Source organism: Sapajus apella, unplaced genomic scaffold (assembly GCF_009761245.1).
Source record: "Sapajus apella isolate SASKATOON/1434 unplaced genomic scaffold, GSC_monkey_1.0 scaffold106, whole genome shotgun sequence".
Taxonomy (NCBI): domain Eukaryota; kingdom Metazoa; phylum Chordata; class Mammalia; order Primates; family Cebidae; genus Sapajus; species Sapajus apella.
Window position 1 is genome coordinate 5,907,073 of NW_022437046.1, and position 21,556 is coordinate 5,928,628.

Below are 21,556 nucleotides of genomic sequence, written 5' to 3' on the forward strand. Positions count from 1 at the left end.
CCATTTTATCCCCTCCTCCCCACTCCAGTCTGTCATCTCTTACCCCTCTGTCCGCCCACAGACTCCCAGCAACTTGAGAGCAGAGACCAGACCAGTCCCATCTGGTTCCCCAGAGTTCATCGAAGGGTCTGCCCTGGGAAGGCTCTTGGTAAAGATTCACTGAGTGATGAATGAAAGGTTATGGTTCCAGTCCCTACTGGAACCCCAGTGTCTTGCCTTTGTCTGAGCCATTTCTGTTCCCAGACACACCCCTCCTTCCCTTCCTCTAGGGAGCACGTTCTCCCTGCTCAATCCCAGGGCAACTCTTTCCCAAAGGCATCCCTGGTCCCCGAATTGACCGTGTTTCCCTCCCCCAGTTGCTGGCATTCCTTCAGGGCCAGGCCTCAGCTACTGCCCTGGTTACACTTTGGCCCCTGGTAGGTGCCTGTGGACCTTGACCTGCAGGGTGCTGGCCTCTGTTGGGAGTCTTCCCATGCAGGAAGCAGTGGGAGCAGCACAGCTCTGCCTCCTAACTGGGCAAGTCATTTTACCTCTTGAGTCTGACTCATCACTGTTAAATGGGGTCAGTGATTCTCTGTTAGGGATGTTGGAGGAGCAAGTGTAAATCAAAAGGCAGTAGAGTGACAATGGCCAGCACTGGCTGAGCATGTACCGGGCACCAGTGCTCTACAGATGCAGCAAGAGGAAGCTGTCAACAAAGGGTGGTGGTGATCACATCCATCAATCCTTGCGACACCCCTGGGAAGAAGGGATCCTTGCTCTCATTCCCATTTCACAACTCAGGGCGTGGAGGCTCAGGAGGGTAAACTGATATGCTCCAGGTCTGGGGTCATGCCATGGCTGAGCACTGTCCACCTGTGTGCTGAACTGTCATGGGGATGGATGTGGGGACCTGAGGCTGGGGTCAAGTGGAGACGGCAGACGGCCTGCCCAGGTGCTCTGTCCCCTCCTGTCCACACTGGGGTCTAGGATAGAGGCAGGGAGCTGGGATGGTGAGCGGGGGGGAGATTTTCCAATGGGATCAGCTTGTATAAGAAATAGGGTGCCTGGGAGGGAGGAATGTTCCACACGGGACTGGAAAGTCCAGGCAGGTTTCCCGACGTCAGCACCTGCCCTCTTATCCTGGGGAGGCTGTGTGAGAGCCTGCCGTGTGCTAAAGCACTGCTGGTCCAGAAGTGCCGTGGAGTGTCAGGGAAATGGGGTGGGGGACTCTGCCCAACACAGCCCCTGATCTCCCTGAGGGCCTGGGCAGGCTGCCACCCTCCTCTGAGCCTGTTTTCTCCTGTGAAGTGAGGGGGCTGGAATGGGGGACCTCTGGGATCTCTCCATGAATGACTTCTGCCTCTCATTCAGACCTGGTCCCCTGCAGTCACCAGCCAGCCTCTGTCCCATCAGAGGCTCCCTGCCCAGCCCCTGTGTGAGGCACCGTGGCCTGAGGTGTGGCCCTGGGGGCAGGGTGACCACACAGGTGGAGCATGTGAGGGTGGCCAGTACTCTCAGGGGAGGCTTCAGAAACTGGGAAACCTCTGAGCCAAGCCTCAAAGGCTGAGGAGAAAGAAGGTAGAGGGGACAGTGGAGTGAAGTCACGGAGGCCTCTGGGGGCATGGAACCCATGTTCTCCGATTAGGAAGTACCAGGGGTAGCTGGGATGGAGGCTAGGGGGTCCCTTCATCCAGCACATGCTGGCCGTTGATGCCAGACTGAGGAGCCCAGGGGAGTCAGGGAAGGGCTAACAGCCCCAGAGCAACAGGGTCAGGAGGGTGCCTGAGGAAAGGCCCAGGGGATTAGGGATTGAATGGGAGAGGTGGAGGTAAGGTGGGGACAGCAAGAGGCTGGGGCTGGGCCAGTAAGAGACGGTGGTCTCGATCACGGTGTGAGCTTGAGGGTGGTGAAGAGGGCACTGCCCACTCGGCAGCCTTTTTTTTTTTTTTTCATGTGGAGTCCTTCAAAACAGCAGGGGCTACATACATTCCTTATACCCTTCTTCTCCTATACATTTGGAATGTTTCCCGCCTTTTTTTTTTTTTTTTTTTTTTTTTTTTTTACAGGCACACTGTTTGTGTTCTAGCTTAAACATTATAAAGGGGAGTGAGGATGTCTTCTTACATTGGAAGATGATTTATAGCTTATCAAGTGATCACCATTGAAATTGTTATTTACTTCATGCCTCATTACAGAGAACATGAAATATCTTGTTTAGCATCTATGGAATAGCAATAAGTTTTTTTTTAAAAAAGAAAAAGAAAGAAAAAAAAAAGAATGAAGGAGAGGAAGAAAGAGGAAAAGGAAGAGGGAGAGAGAACGGGAGTATTGCTTTATTGCCCAGGCTAGAATGCAGTCTAAAAATGGGTATTGAAAACCTCTTTTATGCCAATAATTGTGCTTAATAACGGAGACAGGAAGAAAGGAGGGAAGAAAATAACAAACAAGTAGCCAACCAATATTTCATTTAAACCTGTGAAATGCTATACAATTATTGAGGAATGATTTACTTCACTTTTAGAGTAGGTGTGATGTGGTACTGATAAGAGTGTATATTTTGTGTATTTGAAGTGGAGAGTTCTATAAATGTTTATTAAGTTTAGTTGTTCCGGATCTGAGTTCAAGTCCTGGATATCTTTGTTAATTTTCTGTCTCATTGATCTGTCTAATATTGATGTTGAAGTCTCTCACTATTATTGTGTGGAAGTCTAAGTCTCTTTATAAGTCTTATGTATCTAGGTGCTCCCGTGTTGGGTGCACATATATTTAAGATTCTTAGCTCTTCTTGTTGCATCGATCCTTTTACCATTATGTAATGTCCTTCTTTGCCTCTTTTGATCTTTGTTGCTTTAAAGTCCATCCCATCAGAGGCGAGAATTCCAACTCCTGCCTTTTATTTATTTATTTATTTTTGCTCTCCATTTGGTTGGTAAATCTTTCTCCATCCCTTTGAGTCTTCGTGTATCCTTGCATGTGAGATGGGTCTAGATGCAGCATATCGATGGCTTTTGGCTGTGTCTTTTGATTGGGGGATTTAGTCGATTTAAATTTAAGATTAATAATAATATATGTGAGTTTAATACTGCCATTTGATGCTAGCTGGCTGTTTTGCCCATTAGTTGATGTAAATTCTTTATTGCGTTGATGCTGTTTACTTTTTGGTATATTTTTGGAAAGGCTGATACTGGTTGTTCCTTTCTATTTGTAGTGGTTCTTTCAGAAGCTCTTGTAAAGCAGGCCTGGTGGTGATGAAATCTCTGAGTACTTGCTTGTTCACAAAATATTTTATTTTTCCTTCGCTTGTGAAGCTTAGTTTGGCTGGATATGAAATTCTGGGTTGAAAGTTCTTTTCTTTAAGGATGTTGAATATTGGCCCCCACTCTCTTCTGGCTTGTAGGGTTTCTGCTGAGAGATCTGCTGTGAGTCTGATAGGCTTCCCTTTGTGGGTAACTGACCTTTCTCTCTGGCTGCCCTTAGTATTTTCTCCTTCATTTCAACCCTGGTGAATCTGACGATTATGTGCCTTGGGGTTGGTCTTTTTGAGGAATATCTTTGTGGTGTTTTCTGTATTACCTGGAGTTGAATATTGTCCTGCCTTGCTAGGTTGGGAAAGTTTTCCTGAATAATATCCTGAAGCGTATTTTCCAGCTTGGATTGATTCTCTTCGTCACATTCAGGTACACCCATCAAACGTAGATTAGGTCTTTTCACATAGTCCCATATTTCTTGGAGACTTTGCTCATTCCTTTTTATCCTTTTTTCTCTAATCTTGTCTTCTCGTTTTATTTCATTACGTTGGTCTTCGACCTCTGATATCCTTTCTTCTGCTTAATCAATTTGGCTGTTAAAACTTGTGCATCCTTCACGAAGTTCTTGTATTGTGTTTTTCAGCTCCATTAATTCACTTATATTCCTCTCTAAATTGTCTATTCTCGTTAGCATTTCATCAAACCTTTTTTCAAAGTTCTTCGTTTCTTTGCATTGGGTTAGAACAAGTTCTTTTAACTCACAGAAGTTTCTTATCATCCACCTTCTGAAGCTTACTTCTGTTAATGGAACACACTCGTTCTCCATCAGGCCGTGTTCCGTTGCTAATGAGGAACTGTGATCCCCTGTAGAGGGAGAGGCGTTCTGATTTCGGGTATTCTCAGCCTTTTTAGTCTGGTTTCTTCCCTTCGTTATAAATTTATCCATCTGTCGTCTTTGTGATTACTGACTTTCTAATTAGGTTTCTGAGTGGACGTCCAACTTGTTGATTCCCAGCGCCGGAATCTGAGCAACCCACTGTGCCGGCCCAAACAGCGGCGTTAAGATTGATGGTGCTTTTCTGCCCGGGAATCTCTGGTCTGGCTTCCTTCTGGAGCCCGTCCTTCGATCAGCTGCATAGGCAACTCTTCCTTCCCAGAGCTCCAAACGTTGGCCAGTAGGGGACCCAGTCCCGTTTCCTCTGCACCAAGAACCGCTGCGCTGAGGCGCTGGCAAAACCACAGCGTCGGCCACAAGAGTCGCGCTGGCGTCCTGTGGGGCTCCTCCGCTGGAAATCTCCTGGTCCGTGAGCAACAAAAATTCATCTGAAAGTGTGGCGTCCTCTCGTTCTCTGCCCTCTCACTGGGAGCTACGATCCTGAGCTGCTAGTGATCAGCCATCTTGGAGCTCTCTCTCGGGAGCCTTTTCGAGGGTTGAATGGGCAGGACTGGGTGATCTGTTGGACTGGGGTGGTGCTGGGGGGAGCTGATATCCAGATTTGTGCTAGTGTCCAGCTGTTGGGGTTGGCTATGCCAGAAGGGACCCAGAGGAGGAGCAGGTGGGGGGGGACATGGTGTGTGCATCACATCTGCCCAGCAAGACTCAGGGTGTGAGCTGAGAGGTGGCAGAAAGGTCCCCATTTCCCCCAAAAGGCAGGTCCTGAGGCTACTGGGTCCTGGCATTTGGGGATGGGAGGGCCGTGTGGCCACACTTCCCTGAGAGTCTGAGATTGTACAAAGGTGCTGGAGACCCTCTAGGAGTGGGGAGACTCCCAGTGCTCTGAGGAAGCCAGGGCTCTGCCAGTTTGTTGAGAGCCAGTGCACTTCCCAGATGCTCACCCATATGCCACCGCAGGGCAGCTGAGGAACACTGCAGAGTAGGAGAGCTAGGCAGATGACCTGTGTCCTCCACTTCAGCTCACAGGTCCAGAGAGTTCACACCCTTTGCTCCCACAGGTCATCAGCAAGCCTGGGAAATACCTCCTGGGTGGGTCCACTTCACCCCATCACCACGGCTACCGCTCTGCCTTCTGGCTTTCCCTTGAACATGCCAAGCCTTTGCAGCCTGAAGCATTGCTTTGCTGTTCCCTGGGCCTGGAGCCTCCGCCCCCTCCCCCAATCTTTTTACAGTCGTCTCTTTCTCTTCCTTTGTGCCTCAGCTCATATGCCACCTCCTCAGAGGGGTGGTGACCACCCCATCTCAAGCAGCTACCCCATGACTCTCCACCACATACACTTGTTGGGGTATTCTTGACACTATCTGATATCACTTTTTAATGGCTTTTTTTTTTTTTACTGGAATCTGAATTTGAGACCAAGTCTGTCTACCTCTAATTATTACCCTTTCTACTGCAACCTGCAAAGGGCCTGGGGGGACTCTCATCCTCTTACTGACAGCAGTCAAGTAGGGCCAAAATCCCTGCCCTGCCAAACTCTTAGATTTTCAAGAGGCTCCCCTAAGAGAATGAGCCATCCTTGAAGGGTGGAGGTGGCTGGTATCATCCTGAAAGACTTAACCCCGTTAGAATTGATGATGTTTGGCCCTTACTGGGGTTGGCATAGACGAGGCCCTTACCGGGGTTGGCATAGACCACGCGATCCCGCCCTGCACCACCACACCCCGCCCCTTCCCCTGCAGTGCGCAGCCTGGGCCCCGGGAGAGCGCCCTGACGTTGGTCGCTGGCTCCCCGCAGGAACACTGGATCTCGCCGCAAAACGCCACACACATCAAGCCTATGCACCCCACGTCGGTCCACGGCGTGGAGGACATGATCCGCCTGGGGGACCTCAACGAGGCGGGCATCTTGCGCAACCTGCTCATCCGCTATCGGGACCACCTTATTTACGTGAGTGCCGCCCCGCCCTCTGCCCTCCGCCCTCTGCCCTCCGGCCTGTCCTGCCCCTCCCCCGTCCCCGACCCGCCCACTTCACCACGCCCCGGCCACGCCCACCTCACCTCCAGCCGCGCCGTCTCTGCCGGGGCCCCGCCTCTTGAGACTTTGCCCGCTGTACAGCTGGACCCCGGGGCCCCTGCTGGGGCTCACCTGCCCGCAGCCGCCTGGCGGGAGGTGGGGCGTGGAGGGGTGGGGCTCACCCTCTTAGGCCGTGGCTTCTGTAGTCTGTGGTTGGAGAGGGGAGCGGTTGGTACTACACAGTTTTCATGTGCCACTCCAGGCCTTGAAACCACTGGGAGACCAGGGCAGAGTCAGTGAGAGGCTTGGTGCTTTGCCCAGGCACAGGTGTTTGCCCAGGCACAGGCTGGGTGTTTGCTAAGGGACAGGGACCTGCCATCAGGCCTCAGGGCCAAGAGAGGATGGATAGGGATAGGGATAGATGGATATCCTTAGGAGGGTGCTAAAGGAGGGAACATGCTCTGTTCCTCCACTCCGCAAACCTTGATATTAGAGGCACACACACACCACTCTCCTCCCCCTTCAGACTCAAAGAGGACAAAGACGTCTTCTCCAGACGGGACAGAGCAGATTTCAAGAGATTGAGGTCAAAGAAGAGCAAAAAAAGAAGGATCTGTGGAGATCATTTACTCTAGAGGTTCTCACACTTTTTGGTCACAGGAAGTCTTAAAAATAATTGAGGATCCCAAAGGACTTTTGTATACTGGGTTATATCTATTGATATTTACCATATTAGAAATTAAAACTGAGATATTTAGAAACATTTATTAATTTTTTAAGAGTAACCGTAATATATCCTTTATAAGATAATATATACAACATTTTTACTAAAAATGACTACATTTCCCAAAATGAAAAAAAAAATGATGAGAAGAGTAGCATTGTTTTATAGGTTTTTTGAAATCTCTTTAATGTCTGGCCTAATAAAGCCAACCGGATTCTCATCTCTGCTTCACGTCCATTCTGATGTGATGTTTTGGCTGAAGTGTAGGAAGAAAATCTGGCCTCAGATGTGTAGTTGGCTTTGCGGACTTCCTGCAAGGGTCTTGGATCCCCTAGGGGTCTTTGGTCCACACTCTGAGAACTGCTGCTCTAGCCCAATAGCCCAGTTGCAGACAGGGAAACTGAGGCTCCATAAGGTTTAGCCAGGCCCAGAGATGTGCCGTGCTGGGGTCACTGCCTGCCTCTGATCCAGCCCCATTCTCCAGCAGCCCAAGGGCAAAGGAAACCAAGGATGTGCAACCCCCAGCAGGGAGCAGGAGGGAAACCCCCAAGGCAGGGCCAGCCTGATTACCTCGGAGCACAGGCCCAGGGAAGGCTGGTAATAGGGACATTACTGGGGGATATATGGGGTCTGCAGGAGTTGTGGTTGAGCTTCTGGAGGTGGGTGAGATTAGCTGGTAGAGTTGGCATTCAGGAGGGGGCACTGTGTGAATAGATGCTGGAGGCAGGGCCATGCTGGCGAGTGATCAGCAGACACAGTGTCCCTCAGGTTGTCAGGACCATGAAGGGGTGCCAAGGCCCAGGCTGGAAAAGTCTCAGGGAGCCCCAGGTGTTGTCACTGAAGAATCACAGTAAGGAGCTCCCAGGGCCAGAGGTCCAGTTCCTCTCAGAAGCCCTGGAATTCTGGCCCCTCAGCTGCCAGAGAGGTTCCTCAGCCACTGTCTGACTCTAGGTCAGGCTCTAGAGGAGAGACTACATGTCGGTTCTTGCCATCCATTGTTTGGGCATAGGAAGTGACTTTTGCAAGGAGCCCTCCAGCACTGATGAAGCCCCTCTCACTCTGTCCCTCAGTCAGGCCTCACCTGCACTCACAGGGGCAGAGCATGGAGGATACCTCCAGATGTCAGTATCACCTAGCCAGTGGGGAGGAGCTAGAACTGGAGCCCAGGGCAGGGACACCCACCTGCTGTATCTCACAAGGACCCACTGGTGTCTGCATTCCACTTCTTGGCAACCCCCTTTTTGCTCCTCTCCCTGGAGGACAAGTGGCCACTGGTGGGTCCTGGGGTTCTCTGTGGCCACTGACCCAGGCCAGGGCAGTGTGACCCTTAGGTGAGCAGGAGCCTGTCCACCTCCCTGCGGAACACTGCCAGAGCCAATGCTTTGTCATTGTCCTGAATCCGAGGCCTGAACCCAAGGCCCACTCTCCCATCAGGAGGAGGAGGAGGCGGAGTGTCCCATCTCAGGGAAGGAGCTGGGTAATATGGGTGGTGTCCCACCAGGGCCCCTGCAGACCAGTGTGTCAGCATAGCTCAGGGGCATGAAGCATGCAGGTCAGCCACTGAGCAGGTAAGCCGGGCCTCATGCGAGGGAGTCGGTAGGTCAGCTGCATCGAGGAACAAAGACAAAAACAGGATTCATAAGGGAGAGGAGAGGAAAAACTTCAGACACTGTGGGCACAGTGAATCTTGTTTATAAAATTAGGAGGGTGGTGAACTGACCCATGGGCGGCCAGCAGAGGATGGCTTGGATGTTATATCCTTCAGGAGGGTTTCAAAGAAAATCATTTCAGGGATCTATGGGTTCTCCAGAAAGCCCCCAAATCTGAACCCTTTGCCTCATTCGAAGTTCTCACCATAACCTTTCTGACTTCTTTTCTGGGTGAGAGGGAGGAGGCAGGGCCGTACCTTGTGGAGGGATGGGGTAGGGGTCCAGGCAGGTGCCTAAGCTGCCTTCTTGTCCAGGATGCCTGGCCAGGAAACCAAGCTGTGGCACTTGGAAGGGCCTCAGCTCTATTAGCCCCCGGACCTTAGATTCTCAGTGTCTCTTGGACAAGAGAGCCATGCTCAAGAACTGCAGGATTCAAAGAGGTTTCCTTGACTTTGTGTTCATGATTCTGCGACTTGGTGGATAAGATAGGATTAGAGCAGGGCTTTGAAGAAGCAACCGGGCCATCGTCCCACCTGGAAACTGTACCTGTCCCTAACTATGGCAACTGCCTGTCCCTTCATGGATTGGGTTACCCTGGGCACAGCTCATGCACTCAGGATTTCCTCTGATTACCATGGCCAGCTCACAGACTTGGGCCGATGGATGCTCTGTCCCTGACTGTCTGTCCTGGACTCACCTGCCTCCAACTTCCCTGTCCCCAGGAGCCCAAGAGAATACTCCAGGGCCACACATCAGCCCCAGGTACTCCAGAATGGGGAAAGGCCCTCAGAGAACACTTATCAACCCTCACTGCATGGTCCCAGAGAGCAAGGACTGTCCCCGCCATGGGTGGCAGGGCTGGCGGGGACCCAGGGCTCCAAACGCTGAGCAGAGGCTGGAGCCTTCATCTGGGAGGTGGGAGGCTGGTGTCCAGTCGGCATATGGCCTTGGGGATGTCCCTGTCCCTCTCTGGCCTCAGCCTTTCCTCAAGCACAGCAGGGAGACTACATGATGTGGGCACCTCTATGACTCTGGGAAGGCCTCTGGGTCACAGGATGTGTTCTCCATGGCATGCTAAATGCCAATGAACTCCCCAGAGCTGACAGGCCTGGGCACTTCCTGGAAGAGGTGAAATTGATTCCTGCTGCATCTCTGTGGCCTCAGAGAGGCTCCATGAGCTCCTCCTGGGGACCCCTAGGGACCACATATGCTGTATTCCTGGTTTGGGGAAAGTCCTTCTCTCTCCCCACCAAACCTGTAGCTCCACAGGTCAGGTTTTGCTACTAGAGATTTGGACAAGAGGTCTGGGCATTCATTCTCTGCCAACCTGAACCCTTAGAGGCAGAGAGAGAGACCAGAGGGTGCAGGGAGCAGTGCTAAGACCTTGGATGACCAATGGGCACTGAGGCCTGGAGAGGGCCAGGGTCTTGTTGCCAGTGGTGGCCAGCCTCCTCTTCCGGAGACCCTGGCTACTGGCTCTGCCGGTCCCGTGGGTGCATTCCTGGGGTTTGGGGAAGCCCAGGTGGAGAGGCCAGAGCTGGAGCGCTGGTGCCAGGGTTTCTCATTCATCCCACCTCTCCCCACACATCTGCTGTGTGACCTTGGCAAGTCTCCCCACTTCCTGGAGGCTCACTTCTCTCATCTGCAAAGTGGGGATATGACCTCTACAGGCCTTCTGAGGAGTAAAAGGGGTGACAGAGTGGTAACTGCAAAGTTCTGGGCCCAAGAGGGTTTACCCTTGCCCTCAACCTCTCCCTCACCCTCTTGCTGGAGAGAATCCTCCTCACTGAGGAAAGAGGCCTTGTTTCTATTATTTATTTTGTAGTTAGAGATGTAGCTAGGTAGATACTTACATACATATATACAAAATTACTCATTTTTTTCTACACAGATGGCAGCATCCTTCCATGCTGCTCTGTGATTTTCCACTGGCTGCCTCCTGGCCACCCTTCCCGTCAGCATGGCTGGGGCTGCCTCAGTACTGTGGACAGGTCTGTCCGCCTTGCTGCCTTCCCTGCTGGTTGCTGTGGCTGCCAGTGGATGCTGTTCACCCAGTACTTCTGCCCATGGAGGTAGTTGCTCTTTCGGCCACTCAGCAGACGTTGCTGAGCATCTCCTATGTGCGGTGCATAGTGCTAGGCCTTGGGAGAAGGAGGCCTTGAACTGGGGCTGTAGAGGAGTCAGGTGGGCACACTGAAGGAGACCTGTGGGTTTGATGATTGTACAGGAAGGTGCCTGGTTTCCTGGAGGAGGCATCATCTCAGCTTGGAACTGAAGGATGAGAAGGAATTATCTGGGTGAAGGGGTAGGGAAGTGTGTCCCTGGTCTGAGATGGCAGGGATGGAGTGTGATGCTTTTAACTGAAAGTTTCATATGACCAGAGCCTCTTGGTTGTGGGATGAGGTTGATGAGGGTGACAGGGGCCAGGGCTTGGGGGTCTTGTGGGCAGGAAAAGGATTTGGACTTTGTCCTTAGGCTATGGGAAACTGCAGGAGGGTTTTCAGCAGGGGGTGACGTGGTTAGATTTTTAAAGCCTGCATGGCTCCGAGTGGAGAATGGATTGTTGAGGGGTTGAGTGTGGAAGCTGAGAGCCTGGTGGGGAGGCACCTGCAGTGGGCTGCTGTGAAATGGGAGTGGCCTAGCCAGGGAGGCAGAATGCAGAAGGAGAGGGGGGTGGTAGGAGGGAGGGGCGTCCACGGGCTCCCCGGGTTCCTGCCCTGTGGTGGTGCTGTTGGTCGAGTTGGTAAGGCTGGAGAGAGCAGGGTTGGAGGGAATGGAGAGCTCTGATCTAGACATGCTGGTGGCATCAAGTGGGGACATCAGGAGGCTCAGGGCCGAAGGGTTTGTGCACAGGAGGGCCCTCTGGGCTGTGAGCAGAGTGGAGAATGCCGTGGGTGCCATGGGTGGGGGAAGACCTGGCCCCAGCCCTGGGACAGCTTCTCACAGTGTCTCAGCATCCCCCACGTCTGTCTCTGGACTGCCCATGCCCTGAACGTGGCCACAGAGCCTGCTCCCAGGGCCTCCCTCCACTGGGCTCTGACCTCCTCCTGGAGGCTGGTTCATTAGGTCTCAGTCAGCCTCTGCCTCCAGCCTGGGTGACTGTCATTCATCCTCCGCAACTGCCAGGGTGACCTTTCACCAGCAAACCTCCCAAATGTCATGCCCTTTCACGCTCTGTGCTCGCTACCCATGGGTGGGCCCCCCTGGCTCTCCCTCCACTACACCCCTACCACATCAGATCTAGGTGCCTCCATCAGGAACCTCACACCCCAGCCTTCCAGGGTGTCTCAGTAAAGGGTGATTGGATGACTGTATAGCATCAGCCTGTGCTGTGTGGGGATCACCAGCCAGACGGCTGAGCATCACATTATTAAGAAGAAATCAAAAAGGAAGTTTAGCTGGACGTGGTGGCACATGCCTGGAATCCCAGCTACTCAGGAGGCTGAGGCAGGAGAATTGCATGAACCCAGGAGACGGAGGTTGCAGTGAGCCAAGATTGAGCCACTGCACCCAGCCTGGGTGACAGAGCGAGACTCTGCCTCAAAAGAAAGAAAGGAAGGTAGTGCTTATGTACCAGATGCCTGGTAAAAGTTATGTCTTTGCCCTTTAGCCTTTACAACAGCCAAGGGAGGTGGGTGTTAACCTCCCCTTTTACAAATGAGCAAACTGAGGTTTGTCAAAGGGACGTTCTTTGTGACTGGTTCCTAGTCTGGTGCAGGTTCCCACCAGCATCTAACTGGTTCCCACGGGCTGGGCAGGGCCGAGCTCTAGGGTATGGTGGCTGAGGGGTCCTAGAGAAGGGCCTGGGGGGCTAGGGGTCTGCTGGTCCTGATCTGAGAAGTCAGCCAGCCCTGGGCCGTGTGGGTGCTGTTTGTGGAGAATGCTGTTATTGCCCCTGTTCCCCACTGACCAGCTTCCTTTTCTTCTGCTCTGCACTTTGCAACTTCAGACCAGCTGCGGAGGGCGGGTGAGTGTGGCACAGAGAGCTGGCTCCAGCTCAGGTCTTATTTGGCTATCCGCTTGGCCTGGCTGCTCCCCTCCAGCCTCCTGCCCCCACCCCACCCCAGCTCTTCCTGCCTGGCTCTCGTGGCAGTTAGTGGATCAGCACAGTGAGGCTCGAGTGCTTCTCTCCATGGGCTGCTGGGAGGAAGAGGCTTAGGTGGGAAAGGAAGGTCTTCCTGGGCTCAGAGAAGGGCAATTTCTGGCCAACTCTCCTGGTGTAGGCCAGCCAAGGCCAGGATTGGAGCCTGGGTCTTGGCCGCACCTGACCCCAGGGTGACCATTTCCCCTACCACGCAGTGCCTGCAGCCACATTCTCCCTGCATGGCCACTGTAGGCTGAGGCTGCTGGGGCATGGCTGCAGCTCTGCTGTGAGTGGGAGGGTGGGCCGTCACCTCCCCTGTACATTTTTCTTCAGCTTCTCCAGGCCCCAGATATCAATACATCCACTGCCAATTATGGTCTAGGCCTGCTTGACCTTTTCAAGCTTGAGGCATGGGGCGGGAGGACGGAGAAGCAACCCCAAGTGCCTCACTCTGCTCTGGTGGCAGGAGGGCCAGGCTGCTGTCCCCTGTGGCAGGACCCCAAGACCACAATAGGAAGCCTTGCCTAAAGACAACAGAGGAGCCCAAGTAGAGAACCCCACTGAAGGCTCTCTGAGGTGCACCTGGCCCGTGTGCCTGAGCTGCCCAGGATGGCTGGAGGTGCTCTGTCCCCCAGAGTACAGCATCTCCCTCTGTCCTGGGGCAGTGCTGCAGAGAGTGTGGCCCACTCAGTCCCCAAGTCACTTACCCCAGCTCTTTATAGCTCATTTCCCATGTCCCTCTTCCTCACCAGCCTGCCTCCCCTGGACTGGTCCCGCTGATTAATTTCACTCCAAAATTTGCGATGCAGAGCCTGGCAGCGATGATGGGAGCCAGAATTTGCAGAGTACCCACTGTGTGCTGCGAATCTTAAAAGATATCACTTCTTTAATCTTCACAGTTACACTCATTTCACAGTTAAAGAGAAGGAGGCTTAGAGACTCCACCTCCCTCTTCATCAAATGTCACTGATCACTAACTCCAAGCCAGAACCTGTGCTTGGATGGAAGCCCTGCCCTGGCTCCTAAGGAGGCTGGATTCTGGCCCCAGATCTATCCACATGACTCCAAAGCCAGGACTCTTCCCTCCAGAGCACCAGAGCAGGGCAGAGCCCAAGAGCTTTCTAGAGTCACAGTCTCCCACACAGAATCAGCGAGCTCCCCATCTCTTGCTGCCCGCAGACGTACACAGGCTCCATCCTGGTGGCTGTGAACCCCTACCAGCTGCTCTCCATCTACTCGCCAGAGCACATCCGCCAGTATACCAACAAGAAGATTGGGGAGATGCCCCCCCACATCTTTGCCATCGCTGACAACTGCTACTTCAACATGAAACGCAACAGCCGTGACCAGTGCTGCATCATCAGGTGGGCAGCCCAGCACCTGGGTGGAGCTCCAGGCTTAGGACCTAGAGTTCCAGCTCTGCTCTCCTGATAATACCTCTAGGGATTGCCTGTGCTGTTGGAAAGGCCATCAAGCTCCTAAGGAACCAGATCTTATGTACTCAGTGTTATGTAGCAATGTAGGGAATCACCTCCCCTTTCTTGAGTCTTGAATCTCTATGCTACCAAAGCTCGTGTTAGCTTTTGAGGCCAGCATTGTTTACTGGTGGCTCCTGTCAAGTTATGGTCAGTTGGCATCTCAGGCTCCTATTTTCTTTTGGGCAGAGGATAAAAGACAAAGCATTGACTGAGCATCTAGCCTGTGTTGTGCTCTATGGCAAGTAGGGATGCAGGGGCATTTGTGTCTGAATGAAGGTGAAGGAGAGTGTGGTAGTGCACTGAGCCCTTGAGCCCTGCCCCAGCCCTGGAGGGTCCATATTGTCTGCCAATGTTACAGCTGGGGGAGCTGGTGGATGGGGGCAGGCTGGGCTGAGTTCCAGTTAGGTGGGGAGTCCCTGTGGGCTGTGACAGGTCCTGCCCCTCCCTCCCTCTGCAGTGGGGAATCTGGGGCCGGGAAGACAGAGAGCACGAAGCTGATCCTGCAGTTCCTGGCAGCCATCAGTGGACAGCACTCGTGGATTGAGCAGCAGGTCTTGGAGGCCACCCCCATTTTGGAAGGTAGGACTGGGGCTCCGAGGGCGAGACCAGGAAGTGGAATGGGGGCGGGCTTCCCCATGACACCTTACTTGCTCTGTAGCATTTGGGAATGCCAAGACCATCCGCAATGACAACTCAAGTCGTTTCGGAAAGTACATCGACATCCACTTCAACAAGCGGGGAGCCATCGAGGGTGCCAAGATTGAGCAGTACCTGCTGGAGAAGTCGCGCGTCTGTCGCCAGGTGGGTCTAAGCCAAGGGAGGTGGGAGTAGATCCAGGCCCTTGGCCTCAGGGGTCTGCGTGGTCCAGATGCTCCCCTGCCTGCCCGTGTTGCTGCCTGCTTGCCTGCATGCCTGAAATCCCATTGTGAAACCCAGCCATAGATTTCTCCACAAGAGCTATTTGTTAAAATAGTAAACCATCGTCCCAGGCTAGTTCCTGATGGCCTCCTCCTGCCCTCCTTCCCTGGCCCCCAACACTGTGCCCACACTTTCAGGCCCCAGATGAAAGGAACTACCATGTGTTCTACTGCATGCTGGAGGGCATGAGTGAGGATCAGAAGAAGAAGCTGGGCCTTGGCCAGGCCTCCGACTACAACTACTTGGCCATGGTGAGGCCCAGCTGGGCGCCTGGGTAGGGGGGCACCCATCCTAGGATTGCAGGGAGCTGGCTGCTGCGGATCAGCCTTGAGGGCTCACTGGTCACAGGGCTCAGGTGCTAGCTTCTTGCTGCTGTCTGGACACCAAGGAGAAGTGGGCCCCTGGCCATTGCTGCCACCAAGCAACAAGTGGGGGACCTTGGGGCATGCACACGGCAGGCTGGCTTGGGGACCACCACTCCTTTAGCCATGGGGAAAGCCCACGTCTGGTTGCCTGGGCTGGGCTGGGCCAGGCCACATGGAGGTATGTGTGTGTGTGTGCGTGTATGTGTGTGTGTTGTAGATGTGACAAGTCTTCCTGGACTTTCTTGTAGCTGGCTGGCACACACATGTACACACACACAAACACATCTTGTAGACACACACAGAATGGGGCGCGTCCCCTGTTGATGCCCAGCTTATATGCAGTTACCTCTCCTCTCACTATGACAGGCTGTACCTGGCGAGGGGGTTGAGTCCCTGAGAGTGGGTATCCCTGGGGGGCTGCAGGAGCCTAGTAGGGCCTAGGTGCTGTGACTGTCAGGTGGGCAGCAGGGGCAGGCCTGGCATCAGTGACCTGCCTGCTCTTCTCCATGGGAAGAAAGGGCACCAGCACCCCCAGATGTGGAGAATGAGCTCCTGGGAAAGGCTTTCTAGACTGCAGACTTTCTGGAGGAGTTATGGTGCTCACTGGGTGAGGTCAGCGCCTGGGACCCCAGGCTGGACTGGCCTGTCAGGCAGAAAGGGCCTTTTGGGCAGACACCCAGGCACTGCCCCTCTGGAGGTATGCTGACGTCCTCCTGCACCCCGTCCTCCTACTCCACCCTCCAGGGTAACTGCATAACCTGCGAGGGCCGGGTGGACAGCCAGGAGTACGCCAACATCCGCTCTGCCATGAAGGTGCTCATGTTCACTGACACCGAGAACTGGGAGATCTCGAAGCTCCTGGCCGCCATCCTGCACCTGGGCAACCTGCAGTATGAGGGTGAGGCTGCACCGCACTTGCCCTGCCCCACCCCTGTGCCAAGGCCAGTGCAGCACCTTGCTGCCCATGCGGCGTTGGCAGCTCAATTTCTGTCCCAGCATGTACCTTCTTTGGGACGAAAGCTGGGAAGAATTCCCAAATCTGTTGGGTGTGGTGTCGCTGTGCTGACATTCCACCATGGAGATGCAGAGTTAAAGTATATTGGGAGTTGTCTATGGACCCTTTAAGACCCATTTCAAATTTGGTTTCTTCTTTAAAGTCGAATGTCTTAGAGAGAGGGTAAATCTTTGAACTAATTCATACTAAGGTGTGAATGACTGGATAGCCATTTTTGGAAAGGGAGAAGGCTAGGGAAGGGAACATGTTCACTCATTCTTGGACACCCACTATGTGCCAGGCTGGGAGGTGGCACCCTGACGCAGGTGGCGCCCTGAGGCAGGTGGCGGGTCCCACTCTGTTCTTTCCCCTGCTTCCCAGCATGGTCCCCAGGCAGAGTAGGAGCCCCAGGAAATGCACTCAGGCAATGAATGATTCCAGCATTAAGGAGATCACAGTCTAGTAATCTTGAAAGACTAAGAGACACAGAGAAGGGTAACCCGGCAGAGGGAAGAGCTTGTGCAAAGGTCCTGAGGCCTGAGAGAACAGAGCACATGTCGGGAAAGGCGATCTCAAAGCCTGTCTAACAGGAGTCAGGGCTACTGCCAAGAGCCCTGGAAGTGGGGAGAGAGCTGCAACGACCAGTGTCTGTTCCTTGAATGCCAGGCATGGTGCCATGTGTGGGGCATACGTGGTCCCTACCCGCATGGTGCCTGCAGACTCATGGTAAGAACATTCATCAAATACACCTTGACCCAGGGAAGCATTTAATCACAGTACTGATGCCCTTCCTGGACAGGGCAGGACTCCTGCAGCAGGAGTGGCAGCCTGGTCCTCTTAGGACTGTCCCCTTGCTCCTGTTACCCACCTTTCCTCCCCTGATGCTGTGTCCCTTGCTGCCAATAGCCCGCACGTTTGAAAACCTGGACGCCTGTGAGGTCCTCTTCTCCCCATCGCTGACCACAGCTGCATCGCTGCTTGAGGTCAGTGCCTGGCCTCTCTCCCTTCCATGGCTTCTGTCCCTCTGAAGGGTTGAGCTCCATTTCCCTCGTGGCTGGGATGTGGGAACCGTGTTGCTAGGAACCTCTAGTTGGAAGAGTTCTGTTCAATATGGAGAAGCAACTGTGTGCAGGTCCTGTGCTAGGCATGGGTCCTGGAGGAGCTGCCCTGGGGATGGCAGGGGAGGGCCCTGTGATGACCTGGGCTGTGTGACCCAGGGTGAGTCATCCCTGCCGTCTGGGCCTCAGTCTTCACATGTGGGCAAAGGGTACTGGTGTCCATGGGTCAAATGCATTGAGTCTGTCTGTCTTTTAGCAAACACTTACTAGGGTTGGAAAACTGGGATGAATAATGCCAGAGTCAGGGCTGGTCCTAGAAAGACCAGGTGACATGCTGGAGGGAGTTAAGCGGGGGCTGTCCAGGAAGAGAGAAGTTCCTTTCAGGCAGGACTGGGGCAGGTTTCCATGGGTGGGGAGGATTTGTCCCTAGGCCCTGGGGCGAGTGCGCTTAGCGGAGGCGGTGGTCTGGGCCAGGCTGGTGCTAGAGAGTGGAGGGGTCTGGGTGTGGGTGGGGGGAGGGACAGGCAGGCAGGTGAGCACCTGGAGTGTCGCCTGCACCAGGTGAACCCCCCAGACCTGATGAGCTGCTTGACTAGCCGCACCCTCATCACCCGCGGGGAGACGGTGTCCACCCCACTGAGCAGGGAGCAGGCGCTGGATGTACGCGATGCCTTCGTCAAGGTGGGCTGGAGGGAAGGGGCCGCTGCTCTCCCCACCCCTCGGGAAGTTGGGCTGTTGATGGGCAGGTGCCAAGGAGTCCTGCGAGGTGGGTGGACATCTGAGCTGCCACCCCTGCCTGCCCCGGGTCCGGAGTCAGCCTTCCTCGGGTCCCAGGTGCCCATGCAACCTGAGAGGGCTGGGATCTGTGCTCCTCCAGGGCCTTCCCAGCTCTGGCCACCCCAGGCCCTTGGCTTTTGGCCTGCTTTGATCAGCCATGCTGCTCCCAGTCCCGGGGACACCCTCTTTGGTCTCTCTGCAGAAGACACAGAAGAGCGGGGCTGGGTCAGGTAGGAGGGCCTCCAGCCTCTCCTGTTTCTGTAGCCACACATTTGCCATTCATCGAGCCTTCACCCACCACGCCAGGCCCTGGGCTGGGTTCGGAGACTTGAGAGATAATCAGAGTTGGACAGAGAGATGAGATCCATAAGGAGGGCTCCTTCCCCTGCTGCAGGGTCACAGAAGGCTTCTCAGAGAGGAGCTGTTATCTTAACAGAGCCTTGAAAAATGTGTAGGAACTGTTCAAGCAGGAAAGGGTGCTCCAGGCAGAGGGAACAGCTCAAGTTTTCACACAGCGCTTTGATCCATGCAAGGGCTGGAGCGAGGCCACAAAGGGTCCAGGAGCCTGGCCTGTCCCCTGGGGGAGAGTGTGGCTGGCGCCAGTGGCTGATCGCTGCCTTTCAGGGGATCTATGGGCGGCTGTTCGTGTGGATTGTGGATAAGATCAATGCAGCGATTTACAAGCCTCCCTCCCAGGATGTGAAGAACTCTCGCAGGTCCATTGGCCTCCTGGACATCTTTGGGTTCGAGAACTTTGCTGTAAACAGGTACCGCTTGGGGCTCTGCTCCTTGGGAATTTCCGTCCCCAATACAGACATAAGGAAGATCATGTCTCTCCCTTGTAAAGCACACTTAGTTGGCTCCTGGCACACTCCGCCAGGCTGTTCCATCGTCCCGGTGGACCCTCTCCCCTTCTTTCCCATGCCCTTGTGTCCCTCCCCTCCCTAAGGTCAGCTGAGCCTGGTCAGGGTGGTGCGGGAGCTGTACGCATCCTGAACACTTAGGGAGGCAACCTCTGGTCTCCAGTCCCCACTGGCCACTACTGCTCTGCCCAGATCCAGGCAGCAAGGTGCCTCAAAGCAGGGAGGCCGGGCCCGAGCCATGCTTGTGTTGGGGTTTCAGCAACCCTTGGGATTCTCTGCCTCTTAGGGCCTGTGTGAGGGTGGCATCAGGCACAGGTGGGTCCTGCAGTCCCACTTCTTGCTGTGGGACCTGGCAAGCCATGTCAGTTCCTGTGCTGTGTGGATGTCTCAAAGCCCTCCTCTAGCACCAACACACCCACACTCAGCACACAGGGCTGTGTGTGTGGCTTGGCCATGTCTGCAGCCAGGGTTCTGTTTGTCAAACCTTGTCAGCCCCCCTCCTACTTCCTGAGGCCACTTTCGATGTCCCTGTATGGCCCACCAGCCAGTGTCTGGGCTCTTCCTCTCCCAAGCCTGGGGTTTGGGTGCCCACCTGCCAATCCCCAGCCCTCCCCAGGGCTTGATCACAGAAGGGAAAGGGTCCCAAAGGGGGCATCCTAAACCCAGGGTTCTAGCCTTAACTCTCCTTCTGGCTCACAGAGTGACCCTAGGCAAGTCCCTTGCTTTTGCTGGGCCTCCATGTCCTCCTCTGCACCTGGAGGGAGGTGGACTTGACACTCCCCTTCACCTTAGAGTTTGGAGTCTGTGGAAGCAGCTTGCTGGAAGGCCACGCTGCAGGTGGAGGCAGATCCAGGCCCTGAACAGCAAGGCGGGGCCTGAACAGCACCTTTACCCCATCCCTGTGCCCCTGCAGCTTCGAGCAGCTCTGCATCAACTTCGCCAACGAGCACCTGCAGCAGTTCTTTGTGCGGCACGTGTTCAAGTTGGAGCAGGAGGAGTATGACCTGGAGAGCATCGACTGGCTGCACATTGAGTTCACCGACAACCAGGATGCCCTGGACATGATCGCCAACAAGCCCATGAACATCATCTCCCTCATCGACGAGGAGAGCAAGTTCCCCAAGGTGGGCCTGGTTCTGCTGCTGCCTCCCAGGGGCTTGGGAGCACACAGCTTCCTTCCCTGCTCTGAGCCCCAGCTTTTCTCATCTGCAAAATAGAACAAAGGATACCCACCTCTCAAGGTGGCTCTGTGGCCAATTCAAATACTGTCATCTGCCATTTGGGAATCACCTACAGTCCACAGGGTCCTGGGCCAGGCAACGAAGATCTAAGCATGCAGTTGGCACAGAATGGGTGCTGAGGACACAGAATGTATGTCAGAGTTGGGGAGTTAGAGAGGGGTCAAGGTTGTGTAGTTCCAATTCATCCACTTAACAGATGGGGAAATAGGGGCCCAGAGAGCTCCTGTGTGAGGTAGAAATAAAGGGAGGGGAATCTCCTGAAGAACAGACAGAATGCAAAGACTTAGGCAGGGAAGGCAGTGAGGCCCATGGAGGAGAGGGTGAGCTCACAGCTGCGTCTCCGCTCCCGCAGGGCACAGACACCACCATGCTGCACAAGCTGAACTCCCAGCACAAGCTCAACACGAACTACATTCCCCCCAAGAACAACCACGAGACCCAGTTTGGTATCAACCACTTTGCGGGCGTTGTCTACTATGAGACCCAAGGTACAGGGGGCTGTCCGGCTGTCTGTCGCTCTCTGCCTGTGCCCCGGCCTTCCCCTTCCCCAGCCCAGGAACAAGACATCCAGAGTTTTAAAGATTTTTTAAAGTTGTGGTAAAATATATATAAGCTTTACTAAAATGGCGAAGTGTTAGATTGAGTGGCACTAAGTACTTCGTAGTGCTGTGTGTTTGTACTGCTATTTCCAGGGCTTTCTCACCGCCCCAAACAGAAGCTCTGCATGCATGGAGCAATAGCTCATCATCCTCCCCCTACCCCCAGTCCCCCTGAACCTGTGTTCTACTTTCTGTCTGTGAATTTTTTCTCTGGGGACATGCAATTGGGTTCATGTTAAAGCTGGAAGTTAAGAAGAGGGGTCAGAACACAGGCTTATCTCACTTGGAATTCTTACAGGGTTTGTCAAAAGACTGCAGACTGCCCTTACCAATCCCTCCCCACTTACCCTGGTATGAAGGGCCAATCTCAAATTGGCATCAGTTATGGGCTGTGTCTACGCCGAGCCCTGCCATACAGCCTCAAGGGGTCCCATCCATAGTCAAAGATCAATTAACCCATAAATATCTACATCTATACCTACTATGTACCCCCCAAAATTAAAAATTGATTTTTTTTAAAAGGCCAAAGAAATTCAAAGCAAACATGCTATAATCCATCTGTTTCTTACTCCTTTGCTGAACAGGTCCAGAAGTCAGCAGTGTATCAGTGAGCCATGCTGCAGTGGTAGATTCTGATGGCGGCTCAGACTCCCTTAAAATATTAGAC

The 21,556-nt window shown here is 53.9% G+C and overlaps 1 protein-coding gene across 5 annotated transcripts in view; it reads left to right on the forward strand.

Moving 5' to 3' along the window:
• Positions 1 to 21,556, forward strand: part of MYO7A (myosin VIIA) — a 90,896-nt gene that overhangs the window by 17,982 nt on the left and 51,358 nt on the right. For 4 of the 5 annotated variants that reach the window (XM_032259152.1, XM_032259150.1, XM_032259148.1 and 1 more), the window contains 11 exons: positions 5,921 to 6,073; positions 13,776 to 13,960; positions 14,532 to 14,653; positions 14,733 to 14,875; positions 15,130 to 15,243; positions 16,102 to 16,255; positions 17,258 to 17,334; positions 17,971 to 18,090; positions 18,811 to 18,953; positions 19,963 to 20,173; positions 20,643 to 20,778. In XM_032259152.1, the coding sequence (XP_032115043.1) occupies positions 5,921 to 6,073; positions 13,776 to 13,960; positions 14,532 to 14,653; positions 14,733 to 14,875; positions 15,130 to 15,243; positions 16,102 to 16,255; positions 17,258 to 17,334; positions 17,971 to 18,090; positions 18,811 to 18,953; positions 19,963 to 20,173; positions 20,643 to 20,778 (1,558 nt within the window). The remainder of the gene's footprint in view (positions 1 to 5,920; positions 6,074 to 13,775; positions 13,961 to 14,531; positions 14,654 to 14,732; positions 14,876 to 15,129; positions 15,244 to 16,101; positions 16,256 to 17,257; positions 17,335 to 17,970; positions 18,091 to 18,810; positions 18,954 to 19,962; positions 20,174 to 20,642; positions 20,779 to 21,556) is intronic. The other variant, XM_032259153.1, reaches the window with a different exon arrangement.